The sequence below is a fragment of the Suncus etruscus genome, chromosome 15 (assembly GCF_024139225.1).
Source record: "Suncus etruscus isolate mSunEtr1 chromosome 15, mSunEtr1.pri.cur, whole genome shotgun sequence".
In the NCBI taxonomy this organism is placed as follows: domain Eukaryota; kingdom Metazoa; phylum Chordata; class Mammalia; order Eulipotyphla; family Soricidae; genus Suncus; species Suncus etruscus.
The window spans coordinates 65622096-65639703 of NC_064862.1; the positions used below are offsets into that span (position 1 = coordinate 65622096).

Consider the following 17608-nt stretch of genomic DNA (forward strand, 5'->3'; position numbering starts at 1 on the left):
CATCCTTGAACAACACTCTAGATCTTGCCTGTGGGGATGACCAGGGTTGAAGGGAATTGGATTGTCCTCACACACTTCTGCTCTGGGGTTTGAAGTCCATGGGATATTGGACAGTTTCACTCTATCCCTAAGCGTTTGTCCAAAATTCTTGAAGCTGGCCGGGTCAAGCAGAGTGTTCATGTCCCAAGGACCCAGCACTGAATCCTGAAAGGGCCCAGTTGGGCCAGAGAGATAGCACAGTGGGTAGGGTGTTTGCCTTGCATGTGGCCAACCCAGGTTTGATCTTTGGTATCCCCTGGGGTCCCCAAGCTTGCAGGAGTAATTTCTGTTTTTTTGTTTTGTTTTGTTTTGTTTGTTTTTTTGGGCCACACCCGTTTGATGCTCAGGGGTTACTCCTGTCTAAGTACTCAGAAATTGCCCCTGGCTTGGGGGGACCATATGGGATGCCAGGGGATAGAACAGTGGTCCTTCCTTGGCTAGCGCTTGCAAGGCAGACACCTTACCTCTAGCGCCACCTCGCCGGCCCCAGCAGAGTCAGGAGAAACCCCTGAGTGCCATTGGGTGTGGCCCGAAAACAAAACAAAGAAATCAATCAAAGGGACCCAATTGCCCAGGCGGGTTCCTCCTATAGGAAGAAGCTCTCCAATTTCCTGCATACCCAGCAGTGGAAAGGGGCATCCAACTATGTGGCCAAACGCTATATTGAGTCTGTGGACAGAGACGTGTACTTTGAGGATGTACGTCTTCAGATGGAGGCCAAACTCTGGGGAGAGGAATACAACCGGCACAAGCCTCCTAAACAGGTATGGCACCCCTCCTGGTCCCTCCTTCCACAGGTAGTGTCTGCAGATGCCTGTGGGAGTATGAGTAAATTATGTACTTGGCATGTAAACCAATCTGACCTTGGTAAAAATGAATATGTGTACAGCACTCGCCTTGCATGCGGCCAACCTGAGTTTGATCCCCAGAGTCCCCATATGGTCCCCCAATCACTTCCAAGAGTGTTCCCTAGGCACAGAGCTAGAAGTAATCCTTGAACACCAAACACCACCAGCACTGCACAGGGCACCTCTGGCCCAACTGGGCTCCTTCGGATTCAGTGCCCTTCAGGGCACCTCCCAACTAGGCCAGAAGTAATCTGTGAGCATAGAGGCAAGTGTGGTCCACACCCTTGTCCCCCAAAGAGCACAGGTGAACAGTGGTGCCTGGTAAGGAGAGATGTGGCCCCACAGGAAACGCCCCATCATTTCTCATGCTTGTGCCCTGCCTCTGGGCCATAGAGTGGTCCTGCTGTGGCTTTTTGGCAAAGGATGACTCTAGAACCCTCACTCTGCTCCTTCCCACCAGGCTGCTTCTTGAGCTGAGGCCCTGGTATTGGGGAGAGATCCCTGCTGGGATCTCTCAGGCAATCGGGTCCCTTTGATTTATTTCTTTGTTTGGTTTTTGGGCCACACCCAGTAACACTTAGGGGTTACTCCTGACTCTGCATTCAGAAATTACTCCTGTAGGCTTGGGGACCCTACAGGACACCCGGGATCAAACCTGGGTTGGCCGCATGCAAGGCAAAAACCGTACCCACTGTGCTATCCCTCTGGACCATCTGGGCTCCTTTAGGATTCAGTGCTGGGTCCTTGAGAGAGAGTGTCCCAGCCTGGTGTATTAGGGGCAGTCTCAGTTTTTGCCCCCAGAGGGTCCAAGAGGTGGAGCCCATGTTGCATGGGAGGCTGGCTCCTCTTAGCCCCTATGCCCACAGGAGGAGGTGCAGTAGGGACCTGCCCTATGCTTACCCTCTGGCCCGCAGGTGGACATCATGCAGATGTGCGTGATAGAGCTACAGTATCGGCCGGGCAGGCCCCTTTTCCACCTGGAACACTACATCGAGGGCAAATATATCAAGTACAACTCCAATTCAGGCTTTGTCCGTGATGACAATGTGCGCCTGACACCACAGGTGAGGCCCCTGGAGAAGAGGGTCCCCTGGGGACAGGGGTCTCAGTCCCCAGCACCCTCACTGTCCCCATGTTTGCCTCTAAATTCTGACCTCCACTTTCTGCTGAGTTAATCCTTCCTTCCTGTCTTCCTTGATTCTGTCCAGTTTCTCCAGGTGGAGAATCACTTCAGCAAGGGGTAAACTGGAATGTGGCAGCCCCCCAGAACCCAGGACAAAGGCTGGTGGGGGTTTACCCGGCACCCCATCAGGTCTCCTAGGCTCAGCATTTCCTTCCTGCCTCTCTCCCTACCCAGGCATTCAGCCACTTCACATTTGAGCGCTCCGGCCATCAGCTGATCGTGGTGGACATCCAGGGCGTCGGGGACCTCTACACGGACCCCCAGATCCACACTGAAATGGGCACTGACTTTGGAGACGGCAACCTGGGTGGGTGGGGAAGCAGCTTGTTTGGTTTTGGGGCCATACCCGGCAATGCTTCAGGGTTACTCATGACTCTGCACTCAGGAATTGACCCTGACAGTGCTCAGGGGATCATGTGAGGTGCTGGGGTCAGCTAGCCACAAGGCAAGGCAGTGTCTTCCCCACTGTACTGTCACTCTGGACCCATCATAGCCATGGCTTTTTTTACACAAGCAATGGTATAGGGTGCCAGCAGCCATAAGACACTCCTCCCCCTCCCCCACCCCCACCCACCCCCGTGATTGCATGTGATGCCTGCCCGTGCCCCTGCTTCATGTGCATCCTGGCTACACCCGCCACCAAGCCTGGCCTCTGTGTCCATAGGTGTCCGTGGCATGGCACTCTTTTTCCACTCTCACGCCTGCAACCGCATCTGCCAGAGTATGGGCCTGGCGCCCTTTGACCTCTCTCCTAGAGAACGGGATGCAGTGAACCAGACCACTGAACTGCTGGTAGGTGCCACGTGAGCTCAGACTGGCAGGGACTTTACTGCCAGAGCTCAGTCTTATCTGGACCCTCCTGGGTGTCTCTATAAGGAAGAAAAAAGGCCTTTGGTAGCTTTGGGCCATTGGTGACCAGAGTTAGAGAGCAGTTATGCAGAGACTGCCTGAGGCATGTATAGGGCTTATATGTGTTGGGGTGCATGAGGTGGTGATGGCAGGTCGAGAACTGGCCTGACTTTCAGTACCTCACAGTGTCTAGAGAATATGGTCCCAACTTGACACCTTTCACTTGGATCACATTGATGGACAAAAGACCAACTTGTGGTTCTGGATACTCTGGACATATTTCCCAGCATGGGACTGTCAAGTGGAGTGCTTTGAGTGAATTCTGACTGGCAGGCTCTTGGACCCCTCATTCTAGATGATTCTTCTTTTTTTGGGGGGGTGGTGGTGGTGGTGGAGAGCTGCTCATGCCCTGCTGGGCAGGGGCCTCCAGGGCCACCAGAAGATGCTCATAGAACTCCCAGGGTTATATGGGATGATGCTCTGGAAACCTTGCAGTGCCAGGAATTCAACCCTGTTGGCTTCAAGCCTGCCTTAAGCCTGCCCCCTTGTCTTGTCTCTTCGGGATGCCCCTTCATACAGATTAATCTCCCTTGATTATTCTTAGTCTTTCTGCCAGGCCTGGGTGTCCAAGCCTTCACTCAAAGGACATTAGGACTTGGGGAGGGGGAATAACAGACAAGAGGAAACACCCCTCCTTCCCCCATAGCATGCCTGTATGACAAACAATGTCCCTGTGACTGTCCTCAGCAGTCTGCTAAGACCATCTTGAGGGGATCAGAGGAGAAGTGTGGGAGCCCCCGCATCAGGACGCTGTCCGGGAGCCGGCCCCCATTGCTCGGGCGCCTTTCTGAGAACTCTGGAGATGAGAACTGGAGTGACATGACCTTTGACTCCCTGCCTTCCTCCCCGGTGGCCACACCACACAGCCAGAAGCTGGAGCAACTCCGTGAGTGATGGGGCCTCCCTGCCCCTGGGATCAGAGTTGATGGGTACCTGGGAGAACTGAGGAAAATTGCTTTCTCCATTATAAATAGTTCAGACAGGGGCCGGAGAGATAGCATGGAGGTAAGGCATTTGCCTTGCATGCAGAACGTCGGTTCGAATCCCGGCATCCCATATGGTCCCCTGTGCCTGCCAGGGGTGACTTCTGAGCATAGAGCCAAAAGTAACCCCTGAGTGCTGCCGGTATGACCCAAAAACCAAAAAAAAAAAAAAAAAAAAAAAAGTTCAGACAATGGTGCCAGAGCAGTGGCTCAAGTGGTAGTGCGTTTGCCTTGCATGTGCTAACCTAAGATGGACTGCAGTTCAATCCCCCGGTGTCCCATATGGTCCCCAAGCCAGGAAAGATTTCAGAGTACATAGCCAGGAGTAACCCCTGAGTGTCACCGGGTGTGGCTTAAAAACCAAAAATAAATAAATAATAGTTCAGACAAGCTATCCAGAAAGGTGGGGCTGGAGAGCTAGTACAGTGTTTGCCTTGCATGAAGTCAACCAGGGTTTGATCCTGGCAACTAGATGGTCTTCTGAGCACTGCCAGTAGTGGAGCCAGGAGTTAAGCCCTGAGCACAGCCAGGTGTGATCCCTAAATCAAAAACTCAGAAAGGCTCATGACCCAGATGGTTCCACAGATGAGTCCTTGAAATAAACTTCCCAGAAGTGGATAAATTCTCTGCTATAAAATGATCCTTGGGTGGGGATGGGATTTCAGAGTGATAGTACAGTAGGAAAGGTGTTTGCTTTGTAGTAACCAACCCAGGTTCTATCCTCAACATCTCATGATCCTCCGAGCACTGCCAGGAATGATTCCTGAGTGCAGAGCCAGTATAACCCCTGAGTGTTGGATTACAACTTGTTTCTGACGTTGCCAGGTGTGACCCAAAAACAAACCAAAAAAGGATCCCTATTGTAAGAAAGAAAATAATCTCAGTGTTTTTTCTGAAACTAGAAAAACCTAAGAACCCCTATGTGGTCACCCCCCAAGCATGGCAGTAGTAATTCCTGAGTTCAGAGCCAGGAATAATTCTGAGTATAGCTGGGTGTGGCCCAAACACACCCCCGCCCCTGAAAAAAAAATAGTTGCTCCTTCTTGGGAAATTGATGAACTAATTGAAAGAAAAACCCAGTTATGGCCTCTGAGTTGGAAATGGCAGCCTCTGCTGAGAGGCAGATTAGGGTCTGCAAGGAAAGCAAGAGCAAAGTGAACCCCCAGACTTTGTTCTGCAGAGCTGGAAGGATAGTGACTATGGATTCAGCAGGGGGAGGAAAGAGGGTTTTACCATCTCTTGAAGTTTTGGAGTTCTCTGCCAAGGAGTGAGTCAGTTTTCCAGGCCGTGTCTGGCTGTGCTGTGGGATGGGTGGGTGATGGTGCTGTTCCAGTGGTGCCTGGGGATCCAAGCTGCTGGAGGGCACTGGGGTTCTGGATGAAAAGCCTGGACTTAGTCCTTGTATTACCTCCTTGGCCCAGTAACCCTTTTTTGTTCTTTGAGCCACATTCAGCAGTGCTCAGAAGTTACTCCTGACTCTGTATTTAGGAATTACTCCTGTCAGTGCCTAGGGAACCATAGGGAATTCCGGGGATGCCATCACGCAAGAAAAACACCTTCCTCTCTGTACTATCACCCCCTAGTAACCTTTTTAAAGGGCCAGACAATATTTTTGGCTTTGGAAATCTATAGACCTGTCTGTGCCATGGCAGCATGAATGCAGGCACAGGTAATACTTAAATAAGATGTATTCCAGTAGAGCTTTATGATGGACACTTAGTATTAAACTTTATAAACTTTTCCCATATTAGAAATATGGGAAAATAAAGATAGCACAGAAGCAGTACATTTGCCTTGCATGCAGCCAATCCAGGAAGGACAGTGGTTCAAATCTCAGCATCCCATTTGGTCCCCTGTGCTTGCCAGGAGCGATTTCTGAGTGCAGAGCCAGAAGTAACCCCTGAATGCCAGGTGTGACCTCCCAAAAAATGTTATTCTTCTAATTTTCCCAGTTGTATTTTTTTAATGTAAAAACATTTTTTAAATCACATGATGGGACCAGAGAGATGGTTCAGTGGATAAGGCTTGCACATGGCAAACTTGGGTTCAACCCCCAGCACTGCATAAGCCCCCAAACCTCACTAGGAGTGATCCTTGAGCACAAAACCAGTAGTGATCCCTTAGCATAGAACCAAGAGTAATATCTGAGAATAGAACCTGGAAGTAAGCCCTGAGCACTGATGAGTGTTGTCCCCAAACAAACAAACGAAAAAAGCATCTCTTCATTTAGCCTTGCAAGCTGGCCAGGGACAGATGACAGACTTAGTTCTGGGAAAAGGACAACTTTCTTCCACCAGTTTTGCATATTCCTTTGATTGACAATGGACAGAAGCTTGGTGGCAGGTGCAGTCATTTCTCACCCTCATGGGTTGTCCTTGTGAACTGTTCTCTTTCTCCCTGCTCAGACTGGCCTGCCTTCATCGAACTGGATAATGTGGCACACCAAGACCAGGAGCACCTGGACAACCTCCGGGTGAGTGGAGGATGAGGAATAAGTTATCTTAAGGGAGCCGAGGGTGGGTCACCAGGCAGAAGGGTAGCCTGGGTCAGCTGTGGGCCCAGGAGGGCCCAGGTATGCAGACAAAGTGTAGCCTCCTGGGTAAGGCTGAGCCTTCCTCTGGGGAAAGCTGGATCCCTCTAACCAGAGTCTTGTCAAAGAAGAGGGAATCCAGATGCTCCACTGCATGCTTCTAGTCAGAGCCAACACTAGGGGTTGGTTCTAGGCATGGTCACAGATGCTACACAGGGCTGTGTAGGCCACAGTCAGCCATAACCGTAACCATAGAAGATTAGAGAGTGGGCAGGCTTTCTGCAGTCTCTGGGGAACTCAGCATGGAACACAGAGGACCTCAGGTCTGTGTCCAGGCAGACCTGTCACTGCCCCAGATGAAGAGATCTACAGGAACTTTTTTGTCAGGGTTTGCAACAAGTTTCAGTGGGTCAGACCAGAAAGGGACTTTGAGATTGAAGTTGAACTTCATGTGTGTGTGAGATGCCGTGATACCAGGAATCAAACCTATGACCTTACATGAGCAAGGCAAACCCTCTACCAATGGGTATGTCTCCAACCCTCAAATTGTCTCTGGACCTCATCTTAGAGATTTTACATGGAACTCTGTGTGTGTGAGTGTGAGTGTGTGCAAAGCTGGTAGCGTCATCACTATGACAAACACTATTTTGGAGGAGAGGTGATTGCATCCATGAAGCAACAATGCTCAAAGGCTATTCCCAGATCTGTGTTCTAATGTCACTCCCAGTACTGGAGGCTACGTGCAGTGCAGGGGATGAACTGGGATCAGTCACATGCAAGGCAAGCACCTTCACACCCTGTACTTTCTGTCCATCCTTGTAAACACTATTTTATTGTTCTTTAATTTAATTTTTTGAGGGGGGATATATATTGTAGTGCTCAGAGCTCATTCCTGGCCCTGTGCTCAGAGATCACACCTAGCAGGCTTTGAGAACCATATGGGCTTCCGGGAATCAAACCTGGGTCAAGAAGCCGGAGTAATAGCACAGTGGTAGGGCATTTGCCTTGCATGCGGCCAACCCGGGATGGACCCAGGTTTGATTCCAGGCATCCCATATGGTCCCCCAAGCCTGCCAGGAGTGATCTGTAAGTATAGATCCAGGAGTAATCACTGAGTACTGCCAGGTGTGGCCCATAAAACAAACAAACAAGCAAGCAAACAAAAAACCTGGGTCAACCATATACAAAGCAAGCTCTCAACCTGCTGTACTATCTGCCTGGCTCACTCTCTCCTCATCCCAGGAACAGCTGCTCACCCCCAGAATTCATTATTCATAACTCTTTTTGGGTGCGGCTTCTGTTTATTTTGGTGTGCTCAGGTATCACTCCTGACAGGCTTATAGGGGCTATATGGGGTGTCAGGAATCAAATTTGGGTCAGCCATAGACAAGGCAAGTGCACTCCTCACTTTACAATCACTTTGGCCCCAATTTTAAGCTTTTTAAGGAAACCTAAGTTCACAGTTAAATGATGGCTCAAGGCCATAGTTGGCAAGTCACAGACTGGCACTTGAGTCCAGGCAGTGTGACTTTAGCATCATCTCTTTACCTTTATTCTTTACTGTGTCCTTTTCTCTCCACCAGTAAGTGCAGGAGGAAGAGAATGTCAAATTAGGTGACAGGGGCGCAGAAAGATTGTACAGTGAGTAGGGCATTTATTTTGCTTGTGACTGGTCTGGGTCTGATTCCCAAAAACTTATCTGGCTCCCTGAGTCCACCAGGAGTGAGTCCTGGGAGAAGAGCCAGGAATAAGCTCTGAGCACTGCTGGGTGTGGCCACCCCCTAAATAAAGATCAGGTGATATGACTAAGGAGAGAAAGCGAATGCTGGACTGTCCACACACCGTGATTATCCATCTGAGTGCCTGTAACCCTAGAACCATCTTTTCTCCATAGGACTCTGAGAACAGTGGGGACAGTGGATACCCCAGTGAGAAGCGGGGTGAGCTTGATGACCCAGAGCTCCGAGAACACGTAAGGAATCCCCCCCAAATGAGAATGAAGCCTCTGTCCTCTCACTGTCAAAGGTGGGTGGAAGTGGGTCATGAGAGTTGAAGAAGTAACTTAGTAAATAGAATCATTTCAAGCCAAGATAAATGCAGGACACAAGACACCACAGAACAGTAACTGGTGACGCTTGCTCAGGTGTGAGAATAAGACACAGGGCTCAAAGTGGTGGACGTGATTGAGAGTGAAGCTGGGATGTCTGGTTGCTAAGCAACCAACTTAGAGCATGCTGGATAATTGGCCCATATGCAAGTGGAAGAGCCCAGCTCATGGGTGTGGGTCCCACAGTCCTGGGGTAAGGGTTCTGGATTGGGTTGGGGGATGACAGAATCCTAGGCATCCTCCTGTCAGGATCCCAGCGAGGGGACCCTGGAAGGCTTACCTAAACCAGGTATCTCCTTACCTGCATCCTCTCTGCTCCTGTTGAGCTGGCTCCAGAGGGTCTCCTGGGGGACTAGGGCTGGGCTGATTCCCAGGCAAAGCTCCTGGGAAGACCAGTACTCAGGGACTTGCTCTCTGCCTCCCTCAGGGACCCTCAAATGGCCACCGGAGATCCGAGTCAGATGAAGACAGCCTGGGCAGCTCAGGGCGGGTAAGGACCTCTGGGAATGGGCCGTGCTAGAGCAATTGTGTTGCTGTCCTAAGGGTCATCCTCCCTCCCGCTGCCCCTGACTGATTAGCCAGGCTTGTCTCCTGGAGACAGCAAGATGGCCTTTCTGGTCTATGAACTTGACCACAGGCCACTTGCCTCTTCTCAGGTCTGCGTGGAGAAGTGGCATCTCCTCAATTCCTCCCGCCTGCACCAGCCAAGGCCTTCAGCTGTTTTCCTGGAGCTGCAAAGGCTGAATGCTCTTGCCCTGGAGAAGAAAATCGGCAAGTCCATTCTGGGGAAGGTAAGAGGGGTACTCAATTATGGTGCAACACCCACTGTGCACAACCCAGAGTTCTTCCCTCATGTTTTCCCATGGCCACGGATGCCATTGGGCCTGGTTGTGTGCATGTCAGGTCCACCTTGCCTTGGTGCGCTACCATGAGGCTGGGCGTTTCTGCCAGAAGGACGAGGAGTGGGACCGTGAGGCAGCCATATTTCACCTGCAGCAGGCAGCTGACCTGGGTGAGCTGGAGGCCATTGTGGGCCTGGGCCTCATGTGTGCGCAGCTGCCCCACCACCTCCTGGCTGATGTCTCTCTGCAGGTGAGTCCTCTGGGACTGGGGTGGGCAGTGGGACCTCAGACAGCCTGTTAATCCTCCCAGTCATCCTGAAATGTGTCCTAGCCTAACTTAGATCCTTTCAAATTAGGGGCAAAGGGGGAGACATGTCCTCTGTGAGACATGTCAACCCTGGGTTATTACTCAGTTCAGCTGGTATGATGGGAGCAGAGAAGGAGCATCATGATACTGGTGAAGACTAGTGGGGGGATGCCTTATAGGCTCCACAATGTCCCCAGAGGCAGGGCCAGAGTCCTGCACAACTGAAAATGCTCCAGGTTCCATCCAACAAAGCCATCATCAGGTTCATGCTCGGAGGGAAGTTCTGGCAGAGGGACCCACAGCATGTATGCTGGGAGGAGGTCCTGTTTCCACCCTGCCTGGCTGCATGGACACAGTGGAAAGGGCTTAGCAAGGCTGACACAGATCATGGTTGCCATGTTTCTTCAGAGAAGAGAAAGGCCCTGGGTGTGCATGTGGCCCCAGCGAACTGTTTCCAGTTTCCCAGTGAAATGGGACAGGGCTGTGGATGAACAGGTGACCAGGTGAAGCTAAGCCTGACCACCATAAGCCTGGTTGTGTGCTGGGCATGGAAGCTATCTCAGATGCAACAAAAAAAAAAAATCTTTGCTTACCACACAGTTTTTATTTGTATTTTGTTTATTTGTTTGTTTGGGGGCCACACCTGGGTGTGCTTGGGGTTTACTCCTGCCTCTGCACTTGGATCACTAGAGGGCTTAGGAAACCATATGGAATGAAGGGGATCAAACCCAGGTTGGTCATGTGCAAAGCAAGTGTACTACCCACTGTACTAATACTCTGGCCCCACCTTGTTTTTATGTATTCAGTTCTTTTTTTTTGTTGTTTGTTTTTGTTTTGGGGCCACACCTGGCGGTGCTCAGGGGTTACTCCTGGCTGTCTGCTCAGAAATAGCTCCTGGCAGGCACGGGGGACCATATGGGACACCGGGATTCGAACAAACCACCTTTGATCCTGGATCGGCTGCTTGCAAGGCAAACGCCGCTGTGCTATCTCTCCGGGCCCTATGTATTCAATTCTTTGCAGTTCTGGGGATCAAACTCAGGGCCTTTCCTTACTCAGTTGAGTCCTGTGCTCTACCATGGAGCCACATTTCTGGCTAATGTTTTTTTATTGTTGTTTGGATGGGGGTGCAGTGGGTGTCCCAAACAAGACTCAAGAGCTCTGGGGGCTACTCCCAGTGATGCTTGCTGGGCTGGCAGATCTGATAGTTCAGCAATGAGGCCCAGGGATGTGGTACCACCTGAAACCAGAAGTGCTGGCAGCACCCAGGACCACATCTGATGGTGCACTGGGGTCCTATATAGTGCCCAGGATGGAGTCCAAGGTCAGACATTGACTAGGCATGGGCTCCAATCATTCAGGCAGTATTGCCAGTTCCACCTGTATCTGATGTGAGGATTAGAAGGTTGAGATGGGCCTCAGGGAAAATGACAAGCTTTTTGGGTCTGCCTCCAAATGAGTCTGGATGCTCTGGAGCAGCTTTGACTGAAGTGTGTGGCCCAGTTTGATCTGTGAAAGTATCTCCCTGCTACTGCTGCAGCTGCTGCTGCTGCGGGGTGGATCTTGAGGGGAGCAGAACAAAAAGGGGTGAGAACAGCAATCCCCTTGTGCATCTGCTGTGGAAAATAACATGACAATGCCTCAAAAGAATTTGTGTAGTCCAGTAATTCCACGTGTAGGTGCCAATCCTGAGGAGACAACCCACATGCAAGGACTTAGACAAGTGCTCGCAGCTGTGCGCTTCAGAACTGCCCCACAGTTGAAGGCAGATGCCCTGCTGGTGTGGGCTTCATATACTGCAATATGTTCATGCAGTGGAAGAATGTTTGGCCATAAAAGGAGTGAAATTCTGATTCGTGCTCCTACATGGAATATCCTTGAAAACTTTAGACTGAGTGAAAAAAAGACAGCCCCAGAAATCTCATATTCTAGGATGGCATCTGTTTAAAAATGGCCAGAATAAGACCAGGGAGTTAGGACAGTGGGGAGGGTGCTTACCTGACCCAAGCACCACATGCGGTCCAGGAATGATGCATGAAGAAAAGACCAGGAGTAAGTCCATGACCTCAAATAAAAAGCAAAGCAAACGGGGCCGGAGAGATAGCATGGAGGTAAGGCGTTTGCCTTTCATGCAGGAGGTCATCGGTTCGAATCCCGGCGCCCCATATGGTCCCCTGTGCCTGCCAGGAGCAATTTCTGAGCCTGGAGCCAGGAATAACCCCTGAGCACTGCCAGGTGTGACCCAAAAACCAAAAAAAAAAAAAAAAAAAAAAAAAAAAAAGCAAAGCAAACAAATAAAATATGGTTCTGAAAAGAGGGAGAAGGGAGGGAATTTTGTGGCAGTCCTCCAGCGCTGGCCTTATTTTTTCCCTCTCTGTTTTTTTGACTTGATTTGTTTCTTTTTTTGACTTTGTGTTGACAGGAAACAGATGAGAATAAAACCAAAGGATTCAATTATTTACTGAAGTCAGCTGAAGCTGGCGACCGGCAGTCCATGATCCTGGTGGCACGAGCTTTCGACACGGGTCAAAACCTGGGCCCAGACAGGTACTGACTGCAGCTGAGTGTACCTGAGCTGGCAGGGACCCAGCTGCAGGTGGAGCTTCCTCTCAAATGACAGGGTAGACTGAGGTCCAGGCACAGTGCCCTATACCCTTACCCATCCAATGATCTTCTGCAATATATTCTGGCCCACCTCTCTCTCTCTGTTTCTTTGTTGTGTGAAAGGGTAGAATTCTGGGCCTGAGGGAACACAGAGTAGGGGGCTTTGCATTATATGCAACAGACCCAGGTTTAATCCCTGATACTGCATGGGGTCCCCTGAGCTCTGCCAGAAGCTAGAGTAGGCTCTGAGCACTGCGGGGTGTGACCCCAGAACAATAATAAATGCAAAAAAGGAGTGAATTCTCATCTGTTGAAGAGTTGAAGGAGATGTCAGATCACAATTCATCAGGCCCTGGCAATGTAAAACACAAAATAAAACAAAATAGGACCAGAATGATAGTACAGTGAGGAGGGCACTTGCCTTGCATGCAACAGACCTGATTTGGATCCTCAGCATCCCATAAGCACTTTCAGTCCCCTAAGCACTTTCAGGAGTTATCTCTGAGCACAGAGCCAGGGGTAAGCCCTAAGCATAGCTAGGTGTGGCTCCAAAGCAAAACAAACTAAAAAGAGATATGCCTGAGAAAACATCTCAGAAGCAGTGAGCATCAGTTCCAGAGTGGTCTCTCATGGTTATTAGGATTTGGGGGTGACTGGATGTTCTCTCCCACCTCTCATTTTCACTAACCGGAAGGAGGGTCAGGAGGAAAATGAGCTGCAGGGTGAGTTCAGGCCTAGCAGGAATGTTCTAGAATGACTCTGAAGGTGCAACATTGTAGATTCTAGCACATTCTCTGTCATCCTTCACACTGAGATGCCAGGACTGATTTATAGAATCTGAGGGGGAAGAGAAAGGGCAGCTGCTGGTAAACAGAATGCAAGGCTCCCACTAGGACCCAGTGCTTAGCACAGAGGAACCATGGGCCATCATGTTCCCTCCTGCTGTCCAGCTGTTGAAGCCTCTCCCAGCCTTCTAGAAGGGAGCAGATGGCACAGTCATAGTCCAAAACCCCAGGCTTGGGGTCCAGAGTGATAGCACAGCCATAGAATGTATGCCTTACACCAGGCCGATCCAGGACAGACCTGGGTTTGATCCCTGGCATCCCAAATGGTCCCCCAAGCCTGCCAGGAACCGCTTCTGAGTGCAGAGCCAGAGTAACCCCTGAGCACTGCTGGGTGTGGCCCAAAAAACAAACAAAAAATAGATAAATAAACTGAACCCCCAGGCTTGGGACATCTTGGCACTGCCTTGTTCTTGGGGCTCAGAAGAAAGAAAGGTGGAGCCATAATTCTCAATATGTGACCTCTGCTCGAATTCCCTTCCCAAAACCTTGGAGGGTGGTCACACACACACACACACACACACACACACACACACACACACACACACACACACACACACACACACCCCACTCAGAGCTGCCAGGAGGGAGGTCATTTTCATACCAGGTCTCCTGCACTCATAATTTTCATACCAGGTCTCCTGCGCTCATAATCCCAATGCTTGGCCCAGGACCTAGCTTCATGATTGTTGGAAGGAATAAACAGGGCAAGTATTAAGGATCTCATTTTATGGATGAGTGAATTGTGATTCAGAGAAGGGCTTCCTTGTGTTTGAATAGCTGATAAGAGTCAAATTCAAAATATAGATCTTTGGGCTAGAGTAATAACACAGTGGGTAAGGTATTTGCTTTGCATGCAGCTAACTTGGGTTTGATCCCCTGTATCCTGTATGGTCCCCCAAGCCTGCCAGGAGTGATTCCTGAGCAAAGAGCCAGGAGTCTCCCCTGAACACCAATGGGTATGATCCAAAAAAATAAACTAAAACACAAAAGTAGATCTTCTTAGGTGATTCCCAAGCACTCACTGCAGGGTGGAACAAAGAAAAAAGTACCAAAAAGTAAGGTTCTCCCCTTATCAGGGCCAGCCTGGCATTGCCTGGATTCAACTCGAGGCCTTGTGCATGTTCAACATGTGGTCCACCCCTCCCGTTTGCACCACCTCCAAGCTCTCTGGCTTCTTAGTGGACTCGGAATAATGCTAATAGCGAGCAGGAAAGTAACACCTGCCCTATATTGGGGAGAGCCCCAGCTGGCCAGCACAGGCCAAATAGAGAAGGGCCCCCTGATACTACTCTGGAGACCCCAGTCAAGGATCCCAACCAGTTTATTCCCTTACCCAAGTCATAACCATATGATTGGCTGGGCCGCCAGCTACTGACAATGAGACCCCATACAGTGATTTTCTACAAACCAGAAAAATGTCTCTCTTCCTCAAGAAATGCTATTTGGGGTTACAAGAAAGATAGTATATCACTTGTCCTTTTGTGTTTTTTTTTTATTTGTTTGAGGGTCACATCCAGCGCCAATCAGGGGTTACTCCTTACTTTGCTCTCAGAAGCTCAGAAATTATTTTTGGCAGGCTCAAGGGACCATCTGGGATGCTGGGCATCAAACCCGGGTCGGCTGTGTGCAAGGCAAATGCCCTCCCCTCTATGCTATCACTCTAGTCCCAGGGCACTTGTCTTGTAAGCAGCTGACCTGTTCAGTCCCTGGCTTCCCATATAAATCCCCAAGCCCTGCCAGGAGTGATCCCAGGGCACAGAGCCTGGAAGGAGTAAGCCCTAGCTCCACCAGGTGCTACTTCAAAATAAAAATAAATAAGTCAATAAAGATATGCTGTTTTCATCTACTAGAAGCAAAACTCATTGTATGATACTGATTTGTAAGGGGGAAGCTCCTTGGCTGCTTTCTCATCATGCTAAGAAGGCATATGAATGATGCTTTTTAGATGGGGTGCACTGGGCATTATAGCGGTTCTGTGGGGACCCCTGGCCGGCTCCTTTTGCCCCTGGCCCTCCCTCTGCCTGAATTGTTGCATGGTAACCCCTTTTCTCCCGTTGCATCCTGGCAAGGTCCCAGGACTGGCGGGAGTCCCTACACTGGTACCACACAGCGCTGGAGACCACTGACTGTGACGAAGGCGGCCATTATGATGGGATGCAAGACGAGCCCCGGTACACCCTGCTGGCCAGGGAGGCTGAGATGCTGTTTACTGGTGGCTTCGGGCTGGAGAAAGATCCCCAGAAATCGGGTAAGGCCTGGCAGGCCTTCCCTCTGCCAGGGCAAGGGTCAAGGAGGGACATCATTCCCGTGCATAGGGAACTGTGACAGATTGCAGATTGAATGGGCCAGAGTACAATGGAGAGGGCACTTGCCTTGCAACATGGTCCACCTGTCATCTATCTGATCCATGATGGTCCCCAGAGTACCTCCAAGAGTGAGTGATTCCACAGTGTAGAATCAGTCAGGAGGAACTCCCAAGTATAGCTGGGTGTGGCCAAAAAAAAAAATCAAACAAACCAGTAATGTAAATGAATCATCCCCTACCTGAAATTTCTATACCCACAAATCTCTAAAAACTAAGTATTTTGTACAAATTCATTTGTCCTGAACTAAAGTCTGTTTATAGTCTTTCATTTAATCTGTTCTGATTTCAAATATCCCTCAACTAGCCCTACGGAAGTTTGATTGTCATTGTCTCAAATGAAATATCCCATGCACCCTAAATCAATCACTGGGCTCATTATGCTCATTGAGAAGGCTTGTTCTGTTTGGCTAGCCTTATGATTTGAATAAGTCTCTGTGTAAATTGGGAGAGGACCCTGATTGGCCAAGCTTAAGTCACTTACCCATCCAGATTAAGTAAAATGAGGGGGATAGAAGTTTGGAATCTGGGCCCGGAGAGATAGCACAGCGGTGTTTGCCTTGCAAGCAGCCAATCCAGGACCAAAGGTGGTTGGTTCGAATCCCGGTGTCCCATATGGTCCCCCATGCCTACCAGGAGCTATTTCTGAGCAGACAGCCAGGAGTAACCCCTGAGCACCGCCAGGTGTGGCCCAAAGACCAAAAAAAAAAAAAAAAAAGTTTGGAATCTTTGTTTGTATTTTGGACCACACAGAGCAGTCCAAAAATCAAATCAGAATTACTCCTAGTGGGGCTGTGAACCCTAAAGGATGCCAGGGATCAAAACCTTTTGGTCTGCAAGCAATACATGCATCCTTCTTTCTGTGTTATTTCTCTGGCCCTGGAGTTTCAGAGTCTTAAGGGAACCTTAGGGTGCTGTTCTCAATGGCCACCCTAGGCTGACCAGAACAGGTGCTTCCCTTCTCTCAGCTCCTCTTTGCTTTTTTTCCAGGTGATTTGTATACCCAGGCAGCAGAGGCTGCCATGGAAGCCATGAAAGGCCGGCTGGCCAACCAGTACTACCAGAAGGCAGAAGAGGCGTGGGCCCAGATGGAGGAATAGCTCACCACGAAAACCACTGCTAGAGCTGAGCCCAAGCCACAAGGCCTGGAGGAGGAAGAAAAAAAAAAAATCAAAGACTCGTTTATTTTCGATTGTGGGGGAGGGGAAAACTTTTTTAAGTGTATTGTAAATTGACTTTTGTATTCTTTCTTTTACTTTTTCCTGTTTTTATTCTTGAAAAGTCTTTACTACCAGTAGCATATTTGGGGAGAAGAGAATTGAAAACACAGGCGAGGGAAAAACATGTTTATCTGAGCTTTTGTTCTCATGAGATGCAAAAAAAAATGTGCTTTTCTACCTTGGATGGATGAGATTAGACGTTTTGCTCTCCAATTTTTCTGCCTGGATTTACCAAATCTCATCAGGTTCACAGAATTCTGTTTCTTGAGTTGGGGGAATACACCCAGGTCTCTGTGTAATCCCTTTCCTCTCTGTGTACTGTCCTGTCTGGGTACAAAGCCTGTTTCCTAGAGCCCTGGGTAGGATGCTTGGAGTTTTTCTCCATGGACTGGAGACCAGATAGTACCCCAGGGGTGTAGCCACACACAGAATGTTTCCTAACCTCCCAGAGGTTATGCTTGTGTTTCTGGAGTGCAGCAAACTGCAGTTTGCAATGGGAAAGCAGAGTCCTCAGCCGGACTGGATTTCCATATGCACATGCACATATCACCTACCTCGACTCCTCTGGCTGCCTTTGCACCTCCGATTCCCACTCCAGGCAGAATTGCTATCTGGGAACTGTGACCTGGTCTATAAGACACCTCAGGTCTCACTGAGACTGAAGCAAGATTTGTTTCTCCACTTCTGATGTTCTCAATGAACACCTTGTTCCGAGCCCTCAGCTTAGCCGCTCTTGGTCCTGTGAAAGCGGGACGCTGGGGGCTGCTGTCTTGGGAGGTTTAGCTAAACTGTTGTGGAAGGAGAGGGCAAGACCTATCTACAGTGATTA

The 17608-nt window shown here is 49.7% G+C and overlaps 1 protein-coding gene across 1 annotated transcript in view; it reads left to right on the forward strand.

Annotated features, from left to right (window-relative positions):
• The window catches only part of EEF2K (eukaryotic elongation factor 2 kinase), a 52968-nt gene extending 35890 nt beyond the window's left edge, over positions 1–17078 (forward strand). Inside the window, exons 6-18 of the mRNA XM_049789509.1 lie at positions 632–803; positions 1802–1951; positions 2245–2377; positions 2735–2862; positions 3667–3865; positions 6368–6435; positions 8387–8464; positions 9027–9089; positions 9256–9390; positions 9503–9691; positions 12171–12295; positions 15267–15445; positions 16550–17078. Of these exons, the coding sequence (XP_049645466.1) occupies positions 632–803; positions 1802–1951; positions 2245–2377; positions 2735–2862; positions 3667–3865; positions 6368–6435; positions 8387–8464; positions 9027–9089; positions 9256–9390; positions 9503–9691; positions 12171–12295; positions 15267–15445; positions 16550–16659 (1729 nt within the window). The 3' untranslated portion in view covers positions 16660–17078. The remainder of the gene's footprint in view (positions 1–631; positions 804–1801; positions 1952–2244; positions 2378–2734; positions 2863–3666; positions 3866–6367; positions 6436–8386; positions 8465–9026; positions 9090–9255; positions 9391–9502; positions 9692–12170; positions 12296–15266; positions 15446–16549) is intronic.
• The last annotated feature ends 530 nt before the right edge of the window (positions 17079–17608 follow it).